This window comes from the organism of the source record quoted next, unplaced genomic scaffold, assembly GCF_019419815.1.
Source record: "Pyrus x bretschneideri cultivar Hongxiangsu unplaced genomic scaffold, Pyrus_bretschneideri_v1 Contig11, whole genome shotgun sequence".
NCBI lineage: Eukaryota > Viridiplantae > Streptophyta > Magnoliopsida > Rosales > Rosaceae > Pyrus > Pyrus x bretschneideri.
The window spans coordinates 4,089,682-4,115,000 of NW_025999402.1; the positions used below are offsets into that span (position 1 = coordinate 4,089,682).

General features: G+C 37.8%; 5 protein-coding genes and 1 non-coding gene across 6 annotated transcripts; 3 read left to right on the forward strand and 3 right to left on the reverse strand.

Annotated features, from left to right (window-relative positions):
- Window positions 1-4,630: 4,630 nt before the first annotated feature.
- LOC108868523 (protein NODULATION SIGNALING PATHWAY 2-like) lies at window positions 4,631-6,241 on the forward strand. Its single transcript, XM_018651869.2, has one exon. The coding sequence runs from the start codon at window positions 4,631-4,633 to the stop codon at window positions 6,239-6,241; it is 1,611 nt and encodes a 536-aa protein (XP_018507385.1).
- Window positions 6,242-7,828: 1,587 nt separating this feature from the next.
- On the forward strand, window positions 7,829-9,346 carry LOC108868524 (scarecrow-like protein 26). The gene has a single exon (XM_018651870.2). It carries the CDS (start codon window positions 7,829-7,831, stop codon window positions 9,344-9,346), a length of 1,518 nt encoding a protein of 505 aa, XP_018507386.2.
- Window positions 9,347-10,314: 968 nt separating this feature from the next.
- On the reverse strand, window positions 10,315-16,270 carry LOC103965109 (ubiquitin-activating enzyme E1 2). The gene is made up of 7 exons (XM_009378127.3): window positions 16,090-16,270; window positions 15,389-15,729; window positions 14,827-15,044; window positions 13,317-14,111; window positions 12,308-13,176; window positions 11,785-12,217; window positions 10,315-11,137 (listed from the first exon to the last, which is right to left on the reverse strand). Exons 2-7 carry the CDS (start codon window positions 15,714-15,716, stop codon window positions 10,541-10,543), a joined length of 3,240 nt encoding a protein of 1,079 aa, XP_009376402.2. The 5' UTR covers window positions 15,717-15,729; window positions 16,090-16,270; the 3' UTR covers window positions 10,315-10,540.
- Window positions 16,271-18,298: 2,028 nt separating this feature from the next.
- TRNAS-CGA lies at window positions 18,299-18,380 on the reverse strand. The gene has a single exon. It is a non-coding gene; the product is annotated as a tRNA-Ser (tRNA).
- Window positions 18,381-18,450: 70 nt separating this feature from the next.
- Window positions 18,451-20,224, forward strand: LOC103965110 (kinetochore protein SPC24 homolog). The gene is made up of 5 exons (XM_009378129.3): window positions 18,451-18,741; window positions 19,120-19,261; window positions 19,354-19,455; window positions 19,693-19,766; window positions 19,918-20,224. Exons 1-5 carry the CDS (start codon window positions 18,573-18,575, stop codon window positions 20,022-20,024), a joined length of 594 nt encoding a protein of 197 aa, XP_009376404.1. The 5' UTR covers window positions 18,451-18,572; the 3' UTR covers window positions 20,025-20,224.
- Window positions 20,225-20,359: 135 nt separating this feature from the next.
- LOC103965111 (gamma-interferon-responsive lysosomal thiol protein) lies at window positions 20,360-22,850 on the reverse strand. Its single transcript, XM_009378130.3, has 5 exons — window positions 21,483-22,850; window positions 21,301-21,366; window positions 20,909-21,055; window positions 20,716-20,808; window positions 20,360-20,611 (listed from the first exon to the last, which is right to left on the reverse strand). Exons 1-5 carry the CDS (start codon window positions 21,819-21,821, stop codon window positions 20,441-20,443), a joined length of 816 nt encoding a protein of 271 aa, XP_009376405.2. The 5' UTR covers window positions 21,822-22,850; the 3' UTR covers window positions 20,360-20,440.
- Between the last annotated feature and the right edge of the window lie 2,469 nt (window positions 22,851-25,319).

Below are 25,319 nucleotides of genomic sequence, written 5' to 3' on the forward strand. Positions count from 1 at the left end.
TTTGTTAGGCGAAACTTGACCCAACTTAATATTTTACTAAGCATCAGTTTTGTCTTCTGCATTTGTTCCTTCAAATCAATACTTAAGGATAACTTGAAGCCTTTGGATAGGAGCCTTGACCAAGAACATGTACTCTAAACTTGTTTTATTTGTTGACTAATTAGATGGCTCGTTTCTTTGATGGATACCAGAGATTAGTTTGTTTTGAGGAGCAAACATTACTTCCGGGCATCAAGAAGCATTTTTCATCTACTTGAGGACAAGTATGAAGATGAATATAATACTCCCCTCATATTGCCACAATTATCCAATTTGCAGCAAGCGGGAATGCTTGTATATTGCATATGTGACAAGATATACTTAGTTATATTATTTAACAAGTGAATTAGGAGATAGATTAACAGTCTGTATGGATACAGACGTGCTTAAAATATGATTTGGCATATATTTATTTTGGTCAACGGATAGGATTACATTCCGGAAGTCGGCTCTAAACCACCATTAGATCCTGACGACCATGATCAACATATAATTTCGCGATTACATTGCAATGCTTTATGTATTGCTCTGTGTAGTTTGGACTGCTAGACTTCAACCATAATTAGGTCATGAACAATGATGAACATATAATAGGGGTATTTCATGGATATCATTGTACTCATCACATGGTTTCAAATCTAAAACTTCACAAAATCAAATGAGAAATAGAGATGTTCAACAAATTAAAGTTCCATGCTTTAATGTCATATATAATTAAACCCAATTTTGCAATCTGAGGCCGTTTGCAAAGCATATACGTACTAGTGAGCCTATGAAGCATGAACCACATAAATATTAATATATGTCAACATCTTGATGAATTTTCTTAATCTTAACTAGTCCACGAAGAAGATAACGAGAGGGGTTACAGACTAATGAACTGTATATCACGTTATTGAGAGATCAATTCATATAATAATGATCCGAATACAAAGATTCCTTATTTTGTGGCCTCCAAAGCAGGAAAAGTCCATGACAGTCATCAAGGAGTACGTAATACGTAGATCAATGACAAGGCAAAGAAAAAAGAGTATGCTTTTAAGTGTTCGAATACAGCCACCGTTGGTAGAGAGTCTAGAGACCTTCATGCTTCGAACATCGTCCACGTAGAGAGGCTAAGACATGATATTTTCAGATATGCTCTCATAAAATATTCAATCAAGAGTAATGTTATTCATACCATATTTTTGTACCACATTTCTATACCATCTTAGGTGACATTTGATGTGAACAGCCACACCATTTAAATAATTTGCAAAACCCAAGGAGATGAATAAGAAAGACTCCTCGTATATCACAATCATCATTTAATTAACTAGTTTTTCTTAATTACTAGTTTATTAAATAATGAACTAAATTTAAAAATTTAATTAATTCAAATGATGTGGCTACTCACATCAAATGTCACCTAAGGTGACCTAAGGTGGTATGAAAATATGGTACAAAAACATGTTATGAATATCATTACTCTTCAATCAATGTTTCTGATGCATGTATCTTATGGAAATATTTTGAGCACACTCATTTTATTAGCGTACTGTCGTTTATTTATGTGTCTTCTTTGATATTCTTTTTATTCATTCAATTCAAATGTCATAAATAAATACCAATGTGCACACTAAAAAATGAAAATGATTTGCAGAAATCGCCTCCCTAGCTATTTTATCTGATATAATCTCATCAAGTGGAGCCTCAGAATTTGTTTAATCCAAATCTACAGTTTCCCTATCCATTGAGCTTGTACTATGTTGAATAATAGTTTATGGCTTTATTGTTTTGGGCAGATTACAAAATCAATGTTATCCCAATCGTTTGAGATGAAATATAAGAATCTGGGAAGTTGGAAGAGAATCTAATCTTTAGGACTGCAAACAACATAATGATAGACGCAATCTGATTACATATATAATCATATTTAACTAATAATTAATCAATTAATTAACATGCAAATTACCCTATCAGCATAATGTGTAGTTGTTCTGAATTAGCTTAGGGCTAATTTGGAATTGTGGTACTTTTAAAAAAAAACGGCTTATTGAAAAATCTAGAATATCTAATGTGTTTGGTAGAATCAAAAATAAGAAAAAATAAAAAAAATAAAAAATTGTTTTTATAAAAACTGATGCCAATGACAATGAAAAGGCATCAAAAACCAAAATCAGGACCTACCATGCTTCTATAAAAAATAAAAAAAAATTTTGGTTCAAAGCATAGTAATAAGTAATCATTGCTCTTTCAATGAAATTTTCAAATGTCAAGTATACCTCCTATATACTTTACAAAATTAAAATCATTACCCCTACATTTCTCTTTAACAATTATTATATCATATTAAATACCATATTATTTTTAGTCATTTAACATATTCACAACAATTTATATAAAAATTTACTAAATATTTGGACGCTTTTTTTTTTTTTTATTCAAAACTTTTTTTTTAAAACACGATAATACCAAACTAGCCCTTGAACAAATGGATTCAAGTTTTCTGCAGAATCTCATTATGCAGAAACGGCGGCACATCCTTATCCTAAATTATAAAGATTATATTATTGCAATTTGCATTGATTACTTGTTAAAGACAACATTTGCTAATTGTAAATTTGCATGAGGTTGCGTCGAAACTCTTTCCTTCGGCAATATTTAATTAAACGTACATTGTCTAGCTAATTTTGATTAATATTATGACCTCCTCCAGATACTTAGGAGATGTATCGGTAGCTATTTGTGTATCGACATTATGTCCCAACATAATGAATAGCTAATTGTGTGTCAACATTATGTCCTCAACATGACATGAAGAACAACTAATGGCATGAGTCCACATAGGAATATCGGGTCCTTATCATCAAGCACTTCTGTTTAAGAGGTTTGTAACTCATTTCGTTAAAAGCATTCTCTCTTACACTTCAGATTCCAAGTTCAAATTATTGTCACCAATATAACTTATATAAAACCAAGCATTTCTCCGCTATTGGTTTTCGAGAGAGAAATTGAATTGAAAGAACCGTCTTATTTGAAATGTCATTAAGAACTCATTTTAAAACTATTCGCATGTCACATTCAACGGAATATGAATATTGCAGGCCTTAAGATTGATACTATCATGTATAGTTTAATATCAAACATAATATAAAATGGACCCTGAGCTATCCAAAATAACCAACAGCTGAACCAGTAGGACCTATACTTATTTTAATATATAGGAAGTTTATTCAAGAAGTTTACGTGAAAGTTGATTGATTGTATGTCCTTATTATTTCTTTAGGGCAAATATATTGGTGACCGCCAGTTCACTAACCAATACGTAATTGTTTTATAATTAATCAATCAATGTAATTTTTCTTGACAATTGTTAATACGGTTACAATATTTTTGTAATGCAGTTATGCCTATGCATAACATCTTACCTTGACAATGTAATATGACATTCACAATGTAAAATCAATCTTGTTATAGTAACAATTAGATTGTAACTTTACTTTTCTAGTAATTCATATGTTAAATGTTAACGTTATGTTGTACAATTAAATGTGAAGGTAACTATAGGGAGCCCAAAAATGAACAACAATAAGTATTTTCATGACGTCCACAAATAATAACTTACATATATATTGTAACAAGATATTTATAATATAGCAATCAACGTTGATATTCTAATAAACAATCCATTTAATAACCTCAATATTATTATCTAACGTTGCACAAGAAACTTTGATGGTTATAATGTAATTTTATTTAAACAAAGGCTAACAGTACCCTTTTTGTTAAGAGAAGTACCGCAAAATTTCCTCTATTAATATTAGTGAAAAAAAATACTCGTACAATCAACCTAGAGAAAAAAAAAAAAAAAAACACTTTTACATATCAACAACAGTTAATGTTGAGTGCAACAATAGTCAAGTTCAACACTAAAGCTAGGACCAAGAGTTCTTGTTCTTCTTCAAAACACTATTTTTTAAGTGTTTTTTTTTTTTTTTTTTTTTTTTGGGCAATGAAAGCTATTTTTGAGGGAATTAATTTATTAAAGCTTTTTTAAATGGTATAAGAGCTAGCTAGGTGTCATTGTATGGAAGGATGACCAGGACTCTGTGTCACCAAATTGGACTTATACCCTTGGTTGTTCTTCACATTGAGGGTTTTTTTTTATGTCAATACACAATTAATTTATATTAAATAATTGATTAATTAAGGTTATATTTCTTATGATGAAAGGTACTTACGTTGAAAAGACATAATCATTGTCTATCTAATTTTCTTGATTAAAAAAGAAAGATGCGTGCAACACCCCTTCAAGAAGCAGCCAAGAAAGCAAAGAGAATTGAGCTGGGAACCTTTGTGGAATTACGTGTGCAGTGCATAGAAAGTTAGTGAGAACGATTGGTATTTGTTTATGAAGATAAGATAGTGATTAATAACTCTTAATAATAATTCTCCATTTTAATAATCTTCTGTTCTTTCTACTATTTTACGCTTAATTTGTCATGACGTTGTCACCAACCGATATATAATGATGTTAAGACTTCTTTAGCAAATCAAACCCAAAGAGAGAAGTCTTCAAACCCTCTAAAAATATTCATCAAAAAAGAAGATGATGCAGTCTGAGATGAACTTTCAATCCTTGTGGCCCTACCTGAATGTCACAAATTCACTTGTGGATACAAACGAATACAATGATCAGATGGCCAGCACTGAATTTTCTTCGATTTTCATGGCGTCTGACGAATTTTCAGAATCTTCTCCTTTTCCATTTTCAACCATTTTTTCTGTTGAATGCGAACAATTTGCGGACTGTGATAATCTCCTGCAAGTCACATCGATGGCGGCAGAGGAATTTCCGATGGAGTTGGGAGGATTCGAGCCGAATTTTTTCATCGATCAGTATGAAAATATGTATCCCTCATGTTTAGAAGGCAGTGAGGGAAGCAATACTCTTCCTTCACAGCAATTTTCTGTTGAAGGAAATGATGTGTGGAGTCCAAACTCTTTTGTGACATCAGAGGCATCCTCCATGGATGTGACCTCGGTTCAACAATCACTAACCCTACCGAGAGACGACATGGAAATCGACAACGAAGTGAGTATTCACCATCTGCTCAAGGCGTTCAGCGAGTCCATGGAGATGGGGCAGAGGGAGCTGCAGTTGGTGATCATGAGATGCCTTGCAGAGAAAGTAAACCCACTTGGTCAATCTCTTGAGCGCCTTGCATTCAACTTATGTCAAGGATTTGTTGATAATCAGCACGGAGACTATTTGAAACAAGAATCCTGCAAGAATTTCGAGGCAGCATTCAACTTGTTCTACCAGATCTTCCCTTTTGGGAGACTTGCTCACTACGCAGCAAACACCGCGATCCTTGAGGCTATCCCAGAAGATGTAGAGACGGTTCATGTAGTGGAATTTGATATCGGTGAAGGGGTTCAATTGTCTCAGCTGATTGAGGCTGTGGCAAAGAGAAACAAAACATTAAAAGTGACAGCAATTAAATGGGATGTGAAAGAGAGTGATGAGGTTGCTCCTCCACAGTGGAGATTCGAGGAGACGAAAAAGCAACTCCAGCATCATGCAAGATCTTTCGGCCTAAACTTGAAGGTGGAGGAGATCGCGATCGAGGATTTGGTGAGCGAAATCAAGAAGGCAAACAAGAGAGGTGGAATGAGAGAATTTCTAGCCTTCAACTCTATGGTAGGGCTTCCTCACATGAGGAGGAGACGAAGCAGAGGACTTGTCATGGAATTCCTAAGGCTAGCTAAGGATTTATTAGCCAATTCAGCAAGAGGTATCGTAACGTTTGGTGATGGATATGCTTGCACGAAAAGGGGAAATGACTCGAGTTTCAGGTCCTTCTTTGACGCGAATGTTGTGCATTACAAAGCATTGTTAGAGTCTTTGGAATCGACCTTCCCGAGCCACCTAGGAGAGGCAAGGATGGTGATGGAGTTGATGTTTGTGGCGCCATATGTGTCTTCTCAGGCTTGGCTCGATAAGTGGAACGAAGAAAGAGAATGTGGAAATCTTCAGCCCTTGTTCGGGCTGGAGAGTAGGAGAGTGAGTAGGGAAATGTTAATGGAGGCCAAAGATATTCTGGGGGCAGATAGCTCGTATGGAGTGAGAGTTGGAGGAGAAAATGGGAATGAGATGGCTTTGGAATGGAATTCAATTCCTTTGGTCAGAGTTGAAACCTGGACAAACCGAAGCTAGCTAGAAATGGATTATTATTATTTTTTGAACTCTCTTTCCAGATTTTATTGCAGCAAATGTGTAGATTGCTGGAGATTACCATAAGATATTTTTTGTACAGATTCATATTGTTGTGAAAGGAAGATCACTAAGTTGGTGGATATTTGGTATATAAATTTCACTCTAGTTATGACCCTCTCAAAACTCATATATCATCACAATCATTTTATGAACAGACAACAGAGTATCAATTATTCTAACAACAGATTTTGCGATCATCACCAAAAGCTAGAGTTGACGCAAGTCGTACCTACACATGGAATGCTACTGTGGCGGTATTCTGAGCTGATAATGCACTAAGAGGTGAAAATATAAATATATGACAGTTCATGAGTGTCCTAGAAAACTGTCACGATAGCATTTCTGTACGTAAGCAAGTTTCTCTTCAAGTACTACAAACTTTATCAACAGTAAGAATTTGACAGGTTTATCTACAGTAGTTAAATGTTTGACATACCTCCGAAAACCACTAGAACTCGTTTGGTGTCTATGATTGAATTGAATTGGACTTGATTAGTAGCACGCTAAATACCTTGAACCTTATAAGTTATCTAATCCATTCCAACCTCAGCACATAAAAAACACAAGCCAATATAAGGATTGTTAAGACAGAACGAAGAGAATGGAAAACAGCAGATCATACATCGGCAAAAATAGTTCAACGACATGAATTTTACAATCAGCGTTTCATATTCTTACTGGAAGAAACAAACCTAAAAATGGCAAGAACCGAAAGATCGACAATTGGTTTAACCACAAACATGAAGTTTGAACAATCGTCAATCGAGCACTACTCTAAACGTGTGTCTGAATCTGAATACATATAAAAATCTGTTTGCTTATATTATACTAAGAACTCAAATGAGATAGGATCCTAATTCTAAACATTACATTCTCGTTTGCCTGATTGGCTCCTCAATCGAAAGGCCTACTTGAAGTACATGGAGATCTGCGGGATATAAATATCGTTCTCCTCGTCCTCGGCTTCTCGTACGCCACCACCTCGTCAGAGTGCTTCTAATTAGTAGGAAGATCTGCCTTTGCAACACAAAGAATACGTGTAGCAGATCCGCCGCCACCTCAAGAAGCAGCCAAGAAAGCAAAGAGAATTGAGTTGGGAACCTTTTGTTGCATTACGTATGCAGTGCGTAAGAAATTGGCGAGAGCGATTGGTATTTGTTTATGAAGATAAGATAGTGATTAATAACTCTAAATAATTATTCTGATCATTCTCTCTTTTAATAATCTTGAGACGATAGTGATTAATAACTCTAAATAATAATTCTAATTATTCTCCCTTTTAATAATCTGCTGTTGTTTCTACTATTTTATGCTTAATATGTCTCTACATTGTCACCAACCGATATATAATGATAGATTAAAACTTCATTAGCAAATCAAACCTGAAGAAAAGTCTTCAAACCCTCTAATAATATTCATAAAAAAAAGAAAAAGAAAAAGATGATGCAATCTGAGATGTTTCAGACCTTGTGGCCGTACCTGAATGTAACAAATTCACCTTTGGATACAAATGAATACACTGATCAGATGGGGAGCTCTGAATTTTCTTCGATTTTCATGGCTTCAGATGAATTTTCAGAAACTTCTTTTCCATTTTCATCCATGTTTTCTGGTGAATTTGAACAAGTTGCAGATTGTGATCATCTCCTGCAAGTCATATCGACCGAGGTGGAGGAATTTCCGATGGAGTTGGGAGGATTCGAGCCGAATTTTTTTATCGATCAGTATGAAAATATGTATCCCTCATGTTTAGAAGGCAGTGAGGGAAGCAATACTCTTCCTTCACAGCAATTTTCTGTTGAAGGAAATGATGTGTGGAGTCCAAACTCTTTTGTGACATCTGAGACATCCTTCATGGATGTGACATCCGTCCAACAATCAATAACCCTGCCAAGAGACGAGATGGAAATCGACAACAAAGTGAGTATTCACCATCTGCTAAAGGCGTTCGGTGAGGCCATGGAGATGGGGCAGAGGGAGCTGGGGAAGGTGATCATGAGATGCCTAGCGGAGAAAGTAAACCCACTTGGTCAATCCCTTGAGCGCATTGCGTTCAACTTATGTCAAGGAGTTGTTGATAGTCAGCACAGAGACTATTTGAAACAAGAATCCTGTAAGAATTTTGAGGCAGCATTCAACTTGTTCTACCAAATCTTCCCTTTTGGAAGATTTGCTCACTATGCAGCAAACACCGCGATCCTCAAGGCTATCCCAGAAGATGTAGAGACGGTTCATGTAGTGGAATTTGATATCGGTGAAGGGGTTCAATTGTCTCAGCTGATTGAGGCTGTGGCAAAGAGAAACAAAACATTAAAAGTGACGGCAATTAAATGGGATGTGGATGAGAGAGATGAGGTTGCTCCTCCGCAGTGGAGATTTGAGGAGACAAAAAGGCAACTCCAGCATCACGCAAGGTCTTTTGGCCTAAACTTGAAGGTGGAGGAGATCACGATCGAGGATTTGGTGAGCGAAATCAAGAAGGTGAACAAGAGAGGTGGAAGAAGAGAATTTATAGCCTTCAACACTATGGTAGGGCTTCCTCACATGAGGAGGAGGAGAAGCAGAGGGCTTGTCATGGAATTCCTAAGGCTAGCTAAGGATTTATTAGCCAATTCGGCAAGAGGTATCATAACGTTTGGTGATGGAGATGCTTGCGTGTTAAGAGGAAATGACTCGAGTTTCAGCTCCTTCTTTGACGCGAATGTTGTGCATTACAAAACCTTGTTAGAGTCTTTGGAATCAACCTTCCCGAGCCACCTAGGAGAGGCAAGGATGGTGATGGAGTTGTTGTTTGTGGCACCGTATGTGTCTTCTCAGGCTTGGCTCGATAAGTGGAACGAAGCAAGAGAAGGCAGAAATCTTCAGTCCTGGTTCGGGCTTGAGGGTAGGCGAGTGAGCGGGGAAATGTTGACGGAGGCCAAAGAAATGGTGGGAGCAGATAGCTCATACGGAGTGAGAATTGGAGGAGAGAATGCGAATGAGATGGCCATGGAATGGAATGGAATTCCTTTGGTTACAGTGGAAACCTGGACAAACCAAAGCTAGCTTTAGACTCTGCTGTAGATTACCATAAGTTGTTTTCTGTATAGATTCATTACGTTTTATGTTGTAAAAAATAGTCAACTAAGTTGGTTAATTTTTTGGCATAATAAATTTCACTCTATAAACCTCGCAAAACTTATCGAGACCTCCCTACATCTAGGATGTACTGTGACGGTACCTGAATCATTAACTCACTTCTATGTGCTCAAACGCTCCACGTGACCTTGCATTTCGGCTTGGATACCGCACAGTTGCTCTCCAATTGCTAATAGTGGACTTACAGAGTTTATCGGTGGTACTTAAACCTTTGACATGTCTGTCTATATTTTTGGTTGAAGAGTGATGGTGCTTGAACTCCCAAAAGGATGTCTTACATAGCGAGCCCTCCACTGTCGCGACTGCGCCTTCCCTCTCCTACCGGCTGGCCTGACCCGGGAGGGGTCAATATCCTTTGAAGTCAGGCACGCCAAGTTAATAACAAATTGAAGCTTTCAAAAGCGATGACATAACCTAAATTTTACCACTTGTGTATTGTGAATTCAGCCATAAAGAAAGTTCACATTCTAAACTCGTCCTTGGTTCGACAGAAGCCTATACAGGCTTGTAACGGTACACAGAAATCGAGTCCAGAACACCTAGGACACTTTACACAAGTGCAAAAGCAAGAGGTAAGCGAGACTGGTACTAGGATAAGTGACATCCTGAGAAGTCCTTGCGTTGCATCACCTCCTTTTTATGGCGTTTTGACTCAATAGTGAAAAACAATAATACATACACATCCTAGTGCAAGCTCAATTCTCACTGATCCTTCTCCTTCCATAACTTCTAATAATTTAACCCACTAACGTTATCGTTTGTGAAAAAAAAAATGATATTTTTTACAATAAAAGAGATATAACTAAAAAGAAAGGAAAGGAAAGAAAGGCAATAAAAAATCAACTACCAACCATAAATCAGCAGAAAACTTCAACTGAAAAGGTAAAAATACAAATTTCACCATGTTTTTATAACATTATTGGCAGAAATAAACAACCAAACATTTGAACGTACAACCAGATAGACCTGAAATCGGCAAGTTCGGACAATCGGTCGGTGCTACTCTAAAGTCTGAACATATATTTGAGGACATATAAAACTCCGTTCACGTCCTACACATCGCATTCCGGTTTTGCTGGATAAGCTCATCAACCGAAATGCCTACTTGAAGTAAATGGAGATTTGCGGGATATCAATATCGTTCTCTTCTTCATCTTCGCAAGCCACCACCACGTCAAAGTGCTTCCGATTAGCAGGCAGTTCTGCCTTCGCAATACTCGTAGCCAAATCCACCATGGTCCTGTCCATGCGCTCCTTGTGCTTCGGGAACATGCTGTTAAAGAGCAGGCAACTTCCATAGGAGATGCTGTACGCGTTTAAGCCCTGGTCTTCGAGCCACTTGAGGAGCTGCTTTAAAGTTGGGTTGTCCCTTATAATCCACCTGTCCCATACTGTCCACTTCATATCTTGGTGCTTGATGACTTTAGGAGGGACTGGCTCAGCCATGGAGAACAGAGGAAGGGAGAGATTGGCAAAGGTGTTTCGGTAGTCCTCAACCTTGTGCCCTCCATCCAGAACCTTGTACAGCTCCAAGCAGACGAGGCCAGTTGCCAGAGCAGTAGATGTTGCAATTGCAGGAATGATTCTTCCTGCAATGAATTTGGCTTTCAGTTTGTCGACTTCACCGATGCCATAGTTCCTTGCCCTCATATTTGCAAATCCAGCTATTAAGTCCATATGATAGTTTGTATCATCATCCTGCATCAAAACATATCATAAAAGCACCACGTCAGTTGTGGATTCATGATTCTGCGGGAAAACGAGAAAAAAAAAAGAAAGTCGCCACTTGTAAACTTTGAACTTTCACATACTTTTGGCTCTAATTCAAATGGATACAATAGCATCATACAACAAAAACCTATCCGAGGATATAGCACTAAGCAACAAATCCCTCCCCAATATCAATAACATTGCATACAATATGCTAAACGCACACCTAACTAAAAATGATTTAAGTAGTTATTGAATTACGTAGTTATCAAACTCCTCGTTGATATTTAAGTTGATTTCCTTATTAGGGCAGCTATAATTAGTTCCGCAAGATTTAACTGTTATGTACTTCAGTACTTCTACAGAACATGGAGAAGACCTAACAAGTTTGGGAGATGCTAATACCCTTATTCAAATTTCATATACATTGCTTGTTATCTGCATCAGCATGCTGTAATAAAGAACTTTACTCTTGCACATGTAGTATGTACTATGGTTGCCCTAACACTGGCGCCAACATTTTACCTCACACACGCTATGATATAAGGAAGTCACTCTTATCTCATATTGAGATGAACAAATAAATACAATGTCTACACAATTTCTACGTAATGAGAAAAGGCTGAAAAACAAACCTTCTCAAACTGAATCGGGTTCATCTTGAAGCCTGGTGGCAGCCGCTCCTTGCATCTTTCTAACTTCACGACTAACTCGTTGATAACCGCAGCATCATCAATCGATGCTGGTAAGACGGTTGTAGCTTTCTCATCAGTCTCAATCTTCACATCTTTCTTAGGCTGAAAATCTGGTACCATCACTTTGTTAACAGCATCAGCAAACTTTGTACGAGACTTGACCCAATCAGGAATTGGAATGTTGAATGTCTCTGCTCGTAGTATAGATGCTGCCATTAAAAACTGGAGGTGGCTGAGATCATCAACTGAGAACTGCAGTGGGCGTGGAAAACGTTTGGGGGCAGACCAAAATGGTGTCCCGCTACTGGTTGTAGCATCCTCAGGAAAAGTATAAGTTAACTGCTTCACACGGTTAGCAAAGTAGTCCTCAAACCTGTTTCCATTAAGTACAATTGATTAGATACAGGAAAGAATATTATGATTAAATGAAAATTTAAGAAAAAATGATAAACAAGAACTGTACTTCAGACGGGCCCAGCTTATGCAATCTTGGAATGTCTCACATCTCTCTTTGTCAAGGCATTCAATGACACTTTCTAAGTTGTTCCTGGCCTGAGCATCACCAGCATTTTTCATTGCAGCAATGTATTCATTAGGATTACTCAGGTAGGCATTTACTTCAGCTGGCACCTTCTCAAGTAGACCCTCAAACTCAGACCGGGCCCATGTCAAGCAGTGGTCAATGTTGTGAGGGAATGAATGAACTGTGCACATGGGTGCTTGCTTTTCAGGTGGGTCCCGCGATGCTCCATAATTTTCAGTCAGGTGAGGAATGACCATCTGCGTGTTGCACTTGGCACCTAGAGTTCCTGACTCCAAAAGTGGCTTCTGGAAGTACAAGCATCTCTGATCAATGTAAAGCCTTGCATTCACATTATCCAGAGCATTGATAACAACATCCAAATTCTCCCAAAAAGTATCATCAAACACATTTTCAGTATCTGGGCTTGCACGATTCTGCAGTGCTTCAATGTTCAGACGACCATTTATCAACGTAGCAGCAGAGGCAGCTACCGTTGATTTAGCCTGCCCAATGTTCCAATCTCTAAAGAGAAATTGCCTGCTAAGGTTACTCTTCTCAATAACATCATCATCTGTTATTGCTAACTTCCCTTCTTTACCACAAGAGACACCCATCAATGCTAAATTCTTCAAAAACTCACATCCTAGTGCTCCAGATCCAACAGTGAACACTTTTGCGTCCTCCAGCTTTTTCTGGAGCTGGGCTCCAAAGACTGAAATTTGTGCATCATATCGGCTATTCAAAGGCTTCAAATCATTAGGATCCAAGGTCTCTGAAGGAAGGGATTCAACTGAATCGAAGTAGAAAAACTGTCCACGAGGCAAGCAAAAACAAGTGTTAATTTATAATGATACAAATGTAAACCTAGTGGAGTCAGTTAAAGATTCAAAACAAAAAAGCAGTGTCAACCATTCTTGCAAAGAAAATTCAAGTTGGTTTAAGTAATTACCTGGAAAAGAGGATGGAACTTAGCAGAGCAAGCCTTCACAACTTCTTGTCCAACAATACCACCAAACATAGCAGCCATGGGATTTAGCACAGCCCTAGCACCAAATGCAAAATGACGAAGAACCTTGTGGTCAATCTCCTCAAGCTTACCATCTGCTGTGCTATCATTGATGTTAGTTACCATAGATATGAATTTTGTAGCATCATCCTCGGATCCAGCAACAGGGAAACGCCCCAACTCTGAGATGAACTTATCTAGTGCCTGAAATGCCAAGTGTAGGAGAGGTGGGCGATCAAACTTGGAGAAGTCACTCAGAAGGAAGTCACCATGATCCTTGAGTGCTTCTCGCAGAGGCTTAAAGTTCAACACCTTGGGTTGCTTCACCTGTGAGACTATACCCCCTTTCTCATATGCAGCATAATTGGTAGTGTCCTCCTCAATTGTGAATGAGTAAGGTCTTGCATTCTTAACCTTCCTCGGCTTTCCATCGTTCAACTCAGTCATTCCATGGACTTCGGTGAACACAACTAAATCCCCATCCTGGAACTCAAGCCTCTCATCATCAACACATGCTATGAGACCAGGGTTGTCATTACTAATTGATGCAATTATACCTGTATGCGGATCCTCACCATCAACATCAAGAACAGTGAACTCAGGGCCAAAGTCACAAAATATGCTACCAAAAAGGCCTCGTACTTCTGATTTTATAAAAGAGATGGGAGGGTTATGATTATGGCAGTAGTCATCGAATTCAATTGCTTTCTCCAAGCTAATATCAGTGAAAACTACAGCCTGCAGAAAATTCAAATACAAAGCTAAAATACAGTTGTCTGCTGAATAATTAAAGTATATAAAACAAAAGGACAGTACACAGCTCCAAAATTTACAGGAAAATTCACTCGGAATCCAGCTTAACAACAATATCAGTGCTTGTTTGGCCAAATGCACCTCTTCCCAAAAGTAAAATCAAGTGCATCTATTATTGTCTGTTAGTAGATAAAACACAACTATACAGGAAGAAAACCACTCAATCTACGATAACTGAAAAAGTTTTAAACTTCTAAAGTGACATTGTTAAAAAGAGCAAATAGTCTAGGATACACCTTGTGTTTTTATGCAATCAGAATATATGATTTCCAGAACATTAATTCACTTAATTTTAAGAATAATAATTAGAAACTGAATTTCACCAAAAGCCTCTAAAATATATGTTAGTGACAATGCTGCAATAACACAGGAAAAGCAGTAACAGAAACACCATTCTGACTCCAATAATTGGAAAGGCTTTGAATTTCCAAAGAAACATTGACAGAAAGAGATAAAATACTCAAACATATACCGCTTTTCATAGGCAAGCAAAAAATATGATAATGAAGAATATTGGTTTCCTTTGATTATAAAAATTTAATACAAAACTGGATTTAACCACAGACCCCTAAGTTAAAAGTTAGCAACATCAAGCCATCATACAACAAAAGAAGTAACAAAGAGACAAAGGGTGCAGTACCTGGAAATCAGAGAGTTTCTCTTTGCTCAGTTCAGTTGTTATGGTCGAAATGACAACAGCGTTGTTTAGTTCTTGTAATTTTTGAACACAGGCAAGGGCCCGATTCTTTCCAACATCCTCTTCAGAAAAGAAGAAGTTGCTTGACAAGTCCCACAACTCAACAACTCCATCATCATGCAAAGTCACAGACTTGACACCGGCAAGAACAAGATTTTTTGCTGCAAAAAAGAATCTCAATGCATAAACCACAGAATTACCGGACATTCGTACCACCGTAATTTCTATGAGAAACTAACTTAGCAGTAATTAGCAAGGTGCTCTCTTCGAGCTCCTAATAAGTATAGGATACACAACAATGAATCAATGGAATCATTTCACAGTTTTCTCATGCATGATCAGGTTAAGCACGTCTAACTTAAAAATGGAAATGCAAGTCCATTAAAACAAAAAATATTTATACCCTTCCCTTTCTTATTCTCAGTTATTATTAGAACAAATTAAGTTCTCAAGAGCTATAAAACATCTCCATATCATCCAAATAAACCCAACATTTTTCACATACCAATCTCAGCGCCCAAGCCCTGCATCCCCGAGACGAGAATGTTGGAGGCAAAGAGCCGGCGCATGGTCTCCCTGCCATACACCGCCAACTGCCGGCTGTGGAGATCTTCATCGATATCGTTCGAGCTCCCGTTGCCCAATGCCATGATTGGAGATTCTTCGATGCTGCTACTGCTGTTGCTGTTTTTGTTAAAGGTCGTGGTGTTTTTGTTTTCGTTGCTCTTAGAATCGTCAGTAGTCGCAGCTCCGCGAGGCTTCTTGATCGGAGATTCCGTGGCTTCGTTTACTACAACCTCTCCGCCCACTGCTTCTCTCTTTCTAGGAAGCATATAGTGCGATGAACTGCCGAAACACCAAAATCTCATTTTATCAGTAATCAGTCTCAGATTCCACACTCTATCCAAAAAACCTAACGCAGTCTCCGATTAATTAAACAATAAAAAAAATCCTATATCATCTTAAACTAAAATTAAACCCTAATATCACAAGATCGGTTTAAACGCACTATATAAATTTCTCCAAACAACAGAATCCGGAAACAAAATCAAAATTTTCTTTTCGTATAATTTTCTCGGGAAACAAACAGAAACTAAAAAGCTAAACAGTGATCTAAAATCTACCGATTCCAAAACTAAATACATAGATCGATTCGATGCGATAAAGCGAAGAGGAAATCAAGCGAGTGAAGCAAAGAAGATATACCGAGACGAACTGTGGCGAAGAAGCGACGGTGAAAATATCTGGAGAGAGAGAGAGGAAGCGTCGATTGCAGGTTTTTGTTATGGTTTCTTTTTGTTTCAGCTTCTGCAGAGAGATGCGATGGTCCTGATGTCCCGGTTCATCTCTCTTTGTAGAGAGACGGAGAGAGAGAGAGAGTGAAAGAGGTGGGCCGAGAAAGGTGGACTTGGATTGGGGTAAAGGGAAAAGATGTCCTTCGGGGCTTGTTTGGGAGCGGGGATTAGTGTAATCTAATAGGGATTGTGTTAAAACTTTGGGTTAGTTATCCTGGATACCAACACGACTGTTGGGATATGTAGGGTAATGATATCCGTATACTTATTTTTACTTTTTTACACATCTCTTTCAATTTTCAACCGTTAAACCGACTGCACTAAAAAAGATCAGTAATAAAAATTTAACAATAACGCGTGTGAATTAAAAATAAACGTACGAATAACATTGTTCTAATTAATATAGCGTCATTGTTTTTTTTTCTTGTTAACAAACAGATAAATGTTTGTGAAATTGTCGGCGTTGGAATTTAAATGAACCGACAGGGGATTTGCGTTTGCCAATTTGATTTTGTTTTGTTATTCTTTCTTGGTGCTCAGAGATTTTCCGAAGCTCCAACAATTTATATTGATTTGAATTCAACAACTTGGAGAAGGGGCTAAGCAATCTAATTTTATATTTGGTATCCACAAATCGAACTTATTTTGATGTTGATGGGGCTCTAAAATTTGAAACTTTAGGGTGCGTTTGTTTCACCGAATTATTTCGGATTACACTAGTTTCAGGAACTAAGCTAAACTAGCTTGGAATAAACTAAGCTTGACTGATTTAATGAAGTGTTTGGTGTAATGATGAACTAAGAAACATGATTTAAATATTATATTATTTAATTTGTACCTATTAATATTTTATTATTAATTTAATTTATATTTATTAATATTATATTATTACTTCTACTTTTTCTTTTGTTCTTTTCTAGAATCATGTTTTCCTATTATTTTCTCCGCCACTGTCTTCCTCCCGTCTCCCCTTTTTCTCCCTTATTTCGCCTTCTTGTTCTCTGTACCAGGTTGCTCATTGCTTTGTTGTTCCCTTCGTTTTTCCTTTGCCTCCGTGTGTGAGATAGGGGTTGAATTTTAAGTTGGGGGCGGGATGCATGTGTTATTGGCTCTAAGGTGGGAGATGGGGGTTGAATTTGGTTTGGGTTTCTGGGTTCAAATTTTGGGAGAGTTTTGCGGGATATGGGTTTGAAAGGGTTGTAGGAGGCGAGGAAGGAACATATTGGAGGGGCGTAGCGGGGAGGGTGAAGCGTTGCAAAGTTGGGCTTAGCAGTCCGCCCGATTTTTTGGGGGTCTCGCTAAGACACTCTAGCGAAGCTCGTAGTCCGGTTTAGTCGGAGCGAGTGTCATTAAAGTTAGTTCCCGTGTGTAACAAACATAGGATTACACTACCATTTAGTCTAATGTAGTCCAATGAAAGCTAAAGAGGGCAAACAAACACGCCCTTAGGGTATTACGAAGTAACTTTAACTTTAACTTAATACGTTAACTTAATAAGAGATCGATGATAAACTTATAAACATCTCAAAATTTGAGTAGAAAAAACATGTTTGAATTGATCCACCCTAACCCATATAAGAGAAAATATTTATTTTCTTGACATCGCGCAAGGAAACATGACCATAGACGAACTACTTTGTATGATTTATATATTGTAAAGACTACAAACATATTTTTATAACACATCTCCTAATCCAATACAACTTCGTTCATGTTTTCTTATTGAACAAATGTCCGATCGTGTTTAAAGTAACTTTATCACAAATGATTCCTTATGTTTTTGTTAAGTAATTGATCTGGTCTTTTCTGGTTCAAACTCATATATTTCATTTTCCATCTCTAGAGTCACTCATTAATTTCATTTTTATCATTAAATTTAGTTATGTTTTCTTATAAAAACAATGGCACGACGCCACATGTATTAAGTGAAAAAATATATTAAAAATAATTTAAATGTTTAAAAACCATAAATAAATAAAAAACAAGTTGAGCCATCCCATCTGAGGGAATTTTGGAATGGCAAACATGAAAGCAACAGCTCAAATTTTCCAATTTTCCATCGAATACAGTAAAAAGAAATGAGCGTTGTAGAATAGATAGAGAAATAATGAAAAAAATTGCGTCGACAGCAGGATTCGAACCTGCGCAGGCAAAGCCCAACAGATTTCGAGTCTGTCTCCTTAACCACTCGGACATATCGACAGCCGTGTCAGAGCAATAGAAATAAGTAATATACCAACTCAGTGTGTCCCACTATTCGTTAATTTGCAAAGGGGGATTTTTCACCGTCGGGCGAGCCCTAAATTCAACACAGATACGTTCCCACCAATTTCTCTTTAATTTGAAAATTTCCAAAATCTCCGACAGTTGCAGCGAATCCGATTCCTCAGAGAAATGGGAGAAGCTTCTGGAATTTCGAAGCTGATTTCGTACAGCGACGATCTGGTGAAGGTGTTGAAGGACCAGAGGGACATCACCAACTTGGCGCGGTGTCTCCAGCACTACAAGGCCCTCCGCTCCTCCTGCAATTCCGATTTCAATGAAGTCCAGAACTCGCTTCGAGGTTTGATTCCTCACTTGGGTTCTGTTTGTTTCCCGAGAAAGTTTCTGACCCAGAAAATTTTCAGTTGCTTATACTTTTTTCCACTTTCAAGCAAGTTAAATTACGCCTTAGGTAAATCTGGGATTGTTTAGTTTAGAAACTTACTTTGTGCACACCCGTAGAGAGCTCCACCTCAAAATGTAGGGTTCTAAACCATTTTCCGGGAAAATGTTTTCGTAAGAAAAAAAAAGGGGGGAGAGAGGGGTTAGGTTCAATTTGGTTTTTTTTTTTCTGGTTGATTTCGTATTTCCCTTGCATAAATGTTTCTCGTAAAGAAGATATTTGGCTGGTGTTGTATGTCGATACGTGCATTGATTGATGAGTTCTTATATGAAGCAGACTATGAGATAAAGACAGATGAATGCAAGCAGAAAACCGAGGCAGCAAAATTGGAGGTTGTTGCTGATGAAGAGTTAGACCGTCTTCAGAGAGAGTTTGATGGGGATGCTGAAATAGAAAGTTCGCTTATGGAGGAGATTAGATAAGTATACATTTAGTTGTGTTGGCTTTCAGATTTTTTATTTTAGGTTGACTAGCAATGGTTGCTGATTTGGCTCTCTTTTGCTTCAACACAGTTCTAGGCAACGAGATTAGTGAGTTTGAACGCCAGAGGATTTCTGTTCAGGAGAAAAAGCGAAACTTGAAGAGACACGAGCAAGATGAGTTCAGGGAACAGTAAGTATTTAGAAGTGTGATGCTAACATTGTGGCGATTCTTTCTCTTCTGTTCTCAGTGTTCTTATATTTCTTAGGTTCTAAAAAATACTGATAAAAGTCTATGCATTCATCATAGTAGTGGTTGCTGTAGTTGTACCGGTCATGAGACGGATTGTTTTGGTCTTATTTTTCTCTGTCTCTCTTGACAGACTGACAATTCAATTCTAGTCAATAAAATATTTTCTCTTATCTACAGGAGGAAGCTCTCCATGTATGCTTCTGTCACAAACATTATACCAAACCTGGAAAATAAGTCGCGTGATATGGGTTGTATCCTACTGCTGAAACTTACCTATTACTTGGACATGCATATTCCTTCATTTATTTGTTCGTTCATTTTTTTTTTTTTTCTTTCGTGCAATGTTATTTAAAGTATGATACAGCTGTAATCACCTTGTTTTCCTTAAGTCTAAAATTACAGATATTGTGGATAGCAATAAGAAAATTGTTCAGAAGTTTGAATTTGATCCAACAAAGATGACTGCCTCTGAAACATGTGATAGCATTTGGAAGATGATATCTTCATGATATATCTTGAACATTTTCCCTTCAGACGGCTTGTATAATATAATATTTTCCATGTTTGTTTGCTTCTTTTATGTTGTCCTACAGCTTGATATTGTGTTTTTGAGAAGTGATCTTTGGGAGGTTTGTAACTTATGATGACATATTGTAAAGCACCTTTCAAAGTTGATTATCGGGGATGGTGTTGCTGCTGCTTGGAAACATATTGGTTGTGTACTTGTGTTTTACTGTCTATTTTGTTGTAGCGTAAGTTTGAAGGGCGTATTAGAAAGTCATATATTTGAAATTCAGTTTCATTCATAACTATTGAACCAAGATACAATACATATAACGCTGGTCAATTATTCATAATGATAATGCTGCACAGAGCAAAAGATATTGCAGAACCATGTATGTGAATCACACTGAAGTTTCCGCCTTCATCTACGAAGTTTTAGCTGTTCCTGGTGTTCTTCACCCATGTAGCACCTTTGTCTAGTAGAGTTTTCCTTATCAGTTGAGTTGATATTGGGCGGAAGTGGTTTGCAAGCCTCTGGTTTTGGACTTCCTTCGTAAGCCGCACAGACAATGGGTACAAAGTTTTGGTAGGACTACAACCAGATATGAAGAGTTCAGTATTGTATGTGTGCTTGCAGGCGCATTTTGTGTGTGTGTGTGTGTGTGTGAGAGAGAGAGAGAGAGAGATGGAATTTACTTCATAGAGTGGTCCATTATTGACAAGAACCCATGGCACATAGTTGTGAACCGGATCAAGATGCGCTGTCTCGTTTGCATATTGTAGTATAAGCTGCATGCCAAATTATAATCATTTTGTTTGTTGAATGAAAATTGTTTGGATTTGTATACATGAGTTTCAACAAAATGCTGTTTAACAAATTAGTGGGAACCTTTTTCTCTAACCCGCTGTCGTAGCAATCTTGGACAGGTTTTGGATCCATCCCTAGTTCTTGAGAACAAGATTTCCATTCATCTTTCGACTGCTTTCCTTGAATAGTTTGGTTCTCAATGCAATGAATGAATTTGAAATGCTGTGTCTGCATCAGAGTTAAAGTGATGATGAAGATCAAGTGAAAACTCTGTAAGTAATCCTATTCGTATCATTCATCTTTCATTGTTTTTTTCTGTAAGGTCTGTGGAAATCTGCAAACATCTCCTGGACAAGATTCATATCGTTTTAGGTTGTAATGGAAAGAAAACTGTGAAAACTTATGATTTTGTCATATGTGTAAGTATATATTTATTATTTTCCTAGATGTTGAGGAAAAGAAGATGGCCATACCACATCTGGGTAGCTGTTGATAGCACAGGCTTCTATGCTGTTCAAGTAGCACTCATCCGGGCCGTGCTGCAGAGTGTTCAGCACCAACAAATTCGTTCAGCACAGGTGATGATAAAAACACAGAATGATAAAAGCCAATTTAAAAAAAAAAAATGATGAAGATGGGAAATCATAAATCTGACCTGGCAAACGATGGTGCTGTTAGGTCCTTGTATATGAGCATTTCCATATGGGACTAGCCTGAAGTTCACAATGTTGATGAGATCTGTGTTGAATACCTTTGATAGTCCATTTACGATGAACTGTGCACAGAATGGGCATAGTGTTTCGTAATACAGAGTCAGGTCAACTTTCTTAGCTTTGGTAGGAGGCGTAGGAATAGCACTAGGAGCTTCTGTAAGTTTTCGGGATTTTGGCGAAGGTGGGACTTTGCTGCCTTGATCTTCAAAAGAAGAACAAGACACGCAAATGATGAGCAAAGAAGTTAGAATGAGAAGGGAGAAGAGCTTAGGAGAAGCCATTACTGAATGCTTATTAGCAGTTAGAGCACACTGAAGCTATACACATGGAAGCCTGCATATATATATATATATAGCTCCTCCAAGTACCACTGTACCACCCACCACCGGACCAAGCTGTTTCTCTACATTAAATCTTAGACTGACCAAAATACCCTCTTTCGTTTGCTGTGGGCTATGATCGCCATGCCACCTTAAGCGGGAAAGCGACAGTCGCGTATCTTCTCAATGTGTTGAGAGATGACTTGTATGACAGCTCTTAAATTTCGTCATTTGAGTTGATTGAGTTGCATCGTCGAATCAGCATATGTTGCTTACTTGAGGATGATGAAACTCTGCTAAAAAAGGAAGATTAAGGAAAGATAAGGCAATTAATTGCAGAGCCCAAACTCTTGAAACTGTGGTAAGAAAGGAGAACTATGACAAATTAAGGATTGCAGTAATTAGGAGTTGGTACATTTTTGGATTATTATCATTTATTCATTTGACGTGTCCAATTAATGTATTTAAGAATCAAATGTCTTGTACAGTCAATGAGCTATAAGCTAATAAGATTTGGTGTTGATGATGGTTTGCTGAGATAAATAGAAACTCAAACAAGAAAAGTTTTGATGATGCATTAAACGCGTAGGATTGTACAGCACATATCAAGCACTCTAATGTGTTTTAACTTTTTCGTATGACAGTCATGGATTAAGTTTCAGATACCGGTGCAGTGACATTCCGGTTATAGATAAGTCTCTCCCTGAGGAGAGGTGGAAGAAGGATCCTGTAGCTTCGCGTCTTTGTGGGCCTTCTGAAAATCACATGATATGTTGAAATATTTGTAAAGAAGGTTATACATCATTAGTATTACCTAGTGATATTGGTTGAATGGAACTCCTTTGGGTGTAATCAAAGGTTCTTCTTGAGAATCTATATTTTTTTAATCGGGAAGTCGAACTTAAGAGCTCTTTCACTACAAAGCTCAGTTAGTGGTGTCATAACTTAAAAGGTCAATTAAGTACTTAGTCATTAGGAGATTTAAATTGTATTTGTTATGTGATGCCCCCTTGCAACATGTTTTCTCTGTCTCTCTCCTTGTTTCTCTATCTGGAAGTCCAGATCCAGAGCTTCATCTCCAGCTTGAAGTTTCAACCGCCGTCCTTTGCTCTTGTTCAGGATAGGCAGCAGCTCGCTACTCCTTCCCTTCTCCTTCCCTCCTTTGCCTTTTCCATCTTTTTACACCCCTCTCACTTCCTCTACCCCATCCCCCTCCCTCCATCCATCTCTTCTTCCTCTCGCCTTTCCAATCTCTTTTTTTTTGGCTTCTCCATGAGTTTTTCTTAGTTTTCCCTAAGTCAGGTCTCAACTATCTCCTGAGCTTGTTTCGGATTTGGGCTTCATGCCCCTTATCCAGCGTCTTTTGCCTACTTTTACTGCTTTCTGTCTTTTAATTTTCTTTCATCCCTCCTCCTTAGTTGTGACACTTCATCCCCATCTAACCTGTACTCGAATAGGTGGGCTCCGATTTCTATTGGATTCCAAATCTACTATCCTCTCTCACTTCCCCTTCCCCAACCGGCATGCCGGATCCTCATCGTGAAGGGGACTTGGATATGGTGTCTACTTTTTTGGTTCGAAATTTGGCTTCCACCGAGCATGTGACAACGACAGTGGTCTGGTTTATGTACCTTGAGATTAGAGTTTTTTGGTTGTTTGTTTTTCCAGCCTTCTAACCTAAGTTTGTGAGGGTTTTCCGTTGTTTCTTGGGTTGCAGCCCTCATTTTGTTTGGGCCTTTTACCTTATCTTTTGTTTGTTTATCAGGTTTTTTTTGGGCCTTGTACTAGTTTTTTAATGTTATGAAAGTTCTTTTGACAAAAAATTGAAAAAAAGTACTCAGTCATTAATTAAGACTAGTATTAATAAAGATTAAGACCAATTTTCCGGTATGGAATGTATATTTTGTTTGTTTTGCCTCACATACAGTGTAATTTTCCTTTATTTAAGCAATGATCAAGGAGCCACTCAAACTTAATTAAACAAGAAACGCACTGGTAACGCATAAATACATCAATTCATCTATTTTTTGGCTTCCACTAACCCTATTTAAATTGATCAAGTTACTTATTAGCATAAGGTAGGTGGGTTCTAGGTTTTAAGTTTCATTAGTTAATGGTTTGACTGTACCAACTCCAACAATGGTTAGTTGTCGTTGTCTTATTAATTTGTCATTATCCATGTCAGCATAATATTGTGGTACAACTTGTTACGTGAGAAAATGATGATATATTGATAACGAAAATGACTACAAGACATTTGAAGGATACGATATGGTACGAAGGGATATTTATTCCAAATTTGACGTGGGAGGATTGGCATCCATTAGATTACATGAATGGTCAAGATTTGTTTAAATGCACAGATGATAAATGCAAAGATTCAGAATCTAATTATAATCATAACAGAAAAAAAAAAACTTGAACTCGAATCATAGAGTCATAGAGGATTAAGCAAGCCAGAACTACACATCATGATTCATAAGCCGGACTATGACTGCCAAAGCAACCTACCGTTCCGCAAGGAGTTAGGCCCCTTGTAGAACATCCTCCTTGTCATCCTATGGAGGTGGTGTGTTGAAAATCAATGTCAAAGATGTTGAAAATCAATGTCAAAGTTAGGTAAGGAAAATTAGGCAATGTTAGGCATGGTTGAATAAAAATAAATTAGGTGCAATTAATGTGTTTTGTGTGGTAATAAATAATCTTAGTTTATTCATTTGGTTTGCTATAAATACCCAAGTTCTCAAGCATTGTAAATCATCCAAAGAAAAACAAAGCCTAGAGCTAAATAAGAAAAGCTTTGCTAACTAGTTTGTTTTGTGAGCTTTCTTTAAGAGTGTGTTCTATTTTCTTCTTCTTGGGATCATTAGAGTTATCTTGGATACTCTTCTTATTCAACAATTGGTATCAGAGCCAAGTCGGTCAGGGATCGGTCTTGGTAGAGCATTGGTTGTAAAGTCTCTTGGAATTCCGAGTATGCTCTGTGGTTGCAGTTTTGACTGATCTTCCACATCAGAAAAGGTTTCTTGAGATTATTGCTGGGGTTATCACAAACCTTGAGAGGGAGCTTCTTTGTGTCGAGAGTAGTGTATTACTCTGCACAGTAGTCACTCAAGTTTGCTCGGTATAGTCAAAGTCTTGCCGATACGATGGGTGATCTTCAAGTTGTTGGAGGAATCAAGAAGCTCAACAACCAAAACTATAACACGTGGGCAACGTGTATAGAGTCTTACCTTCAAGGTCAAGACTTGTGGGAGGTTGTCGGTGGTAGTGAAGCTACACAACCGGCAGCGGAAGATGCTAACGGCGTCTTGCGGAAGTGGAAAATTAAAGCAGGCAAATCAATGTTTGCTTTAAAGACCACAATAGAAGAAGAAATGTTGGAGCACATTCGGGATGCTAGAACGCCAAAGGAAGCATGGGACACTTTTGTTACACTCTTTTCGAAGAGGAACGATA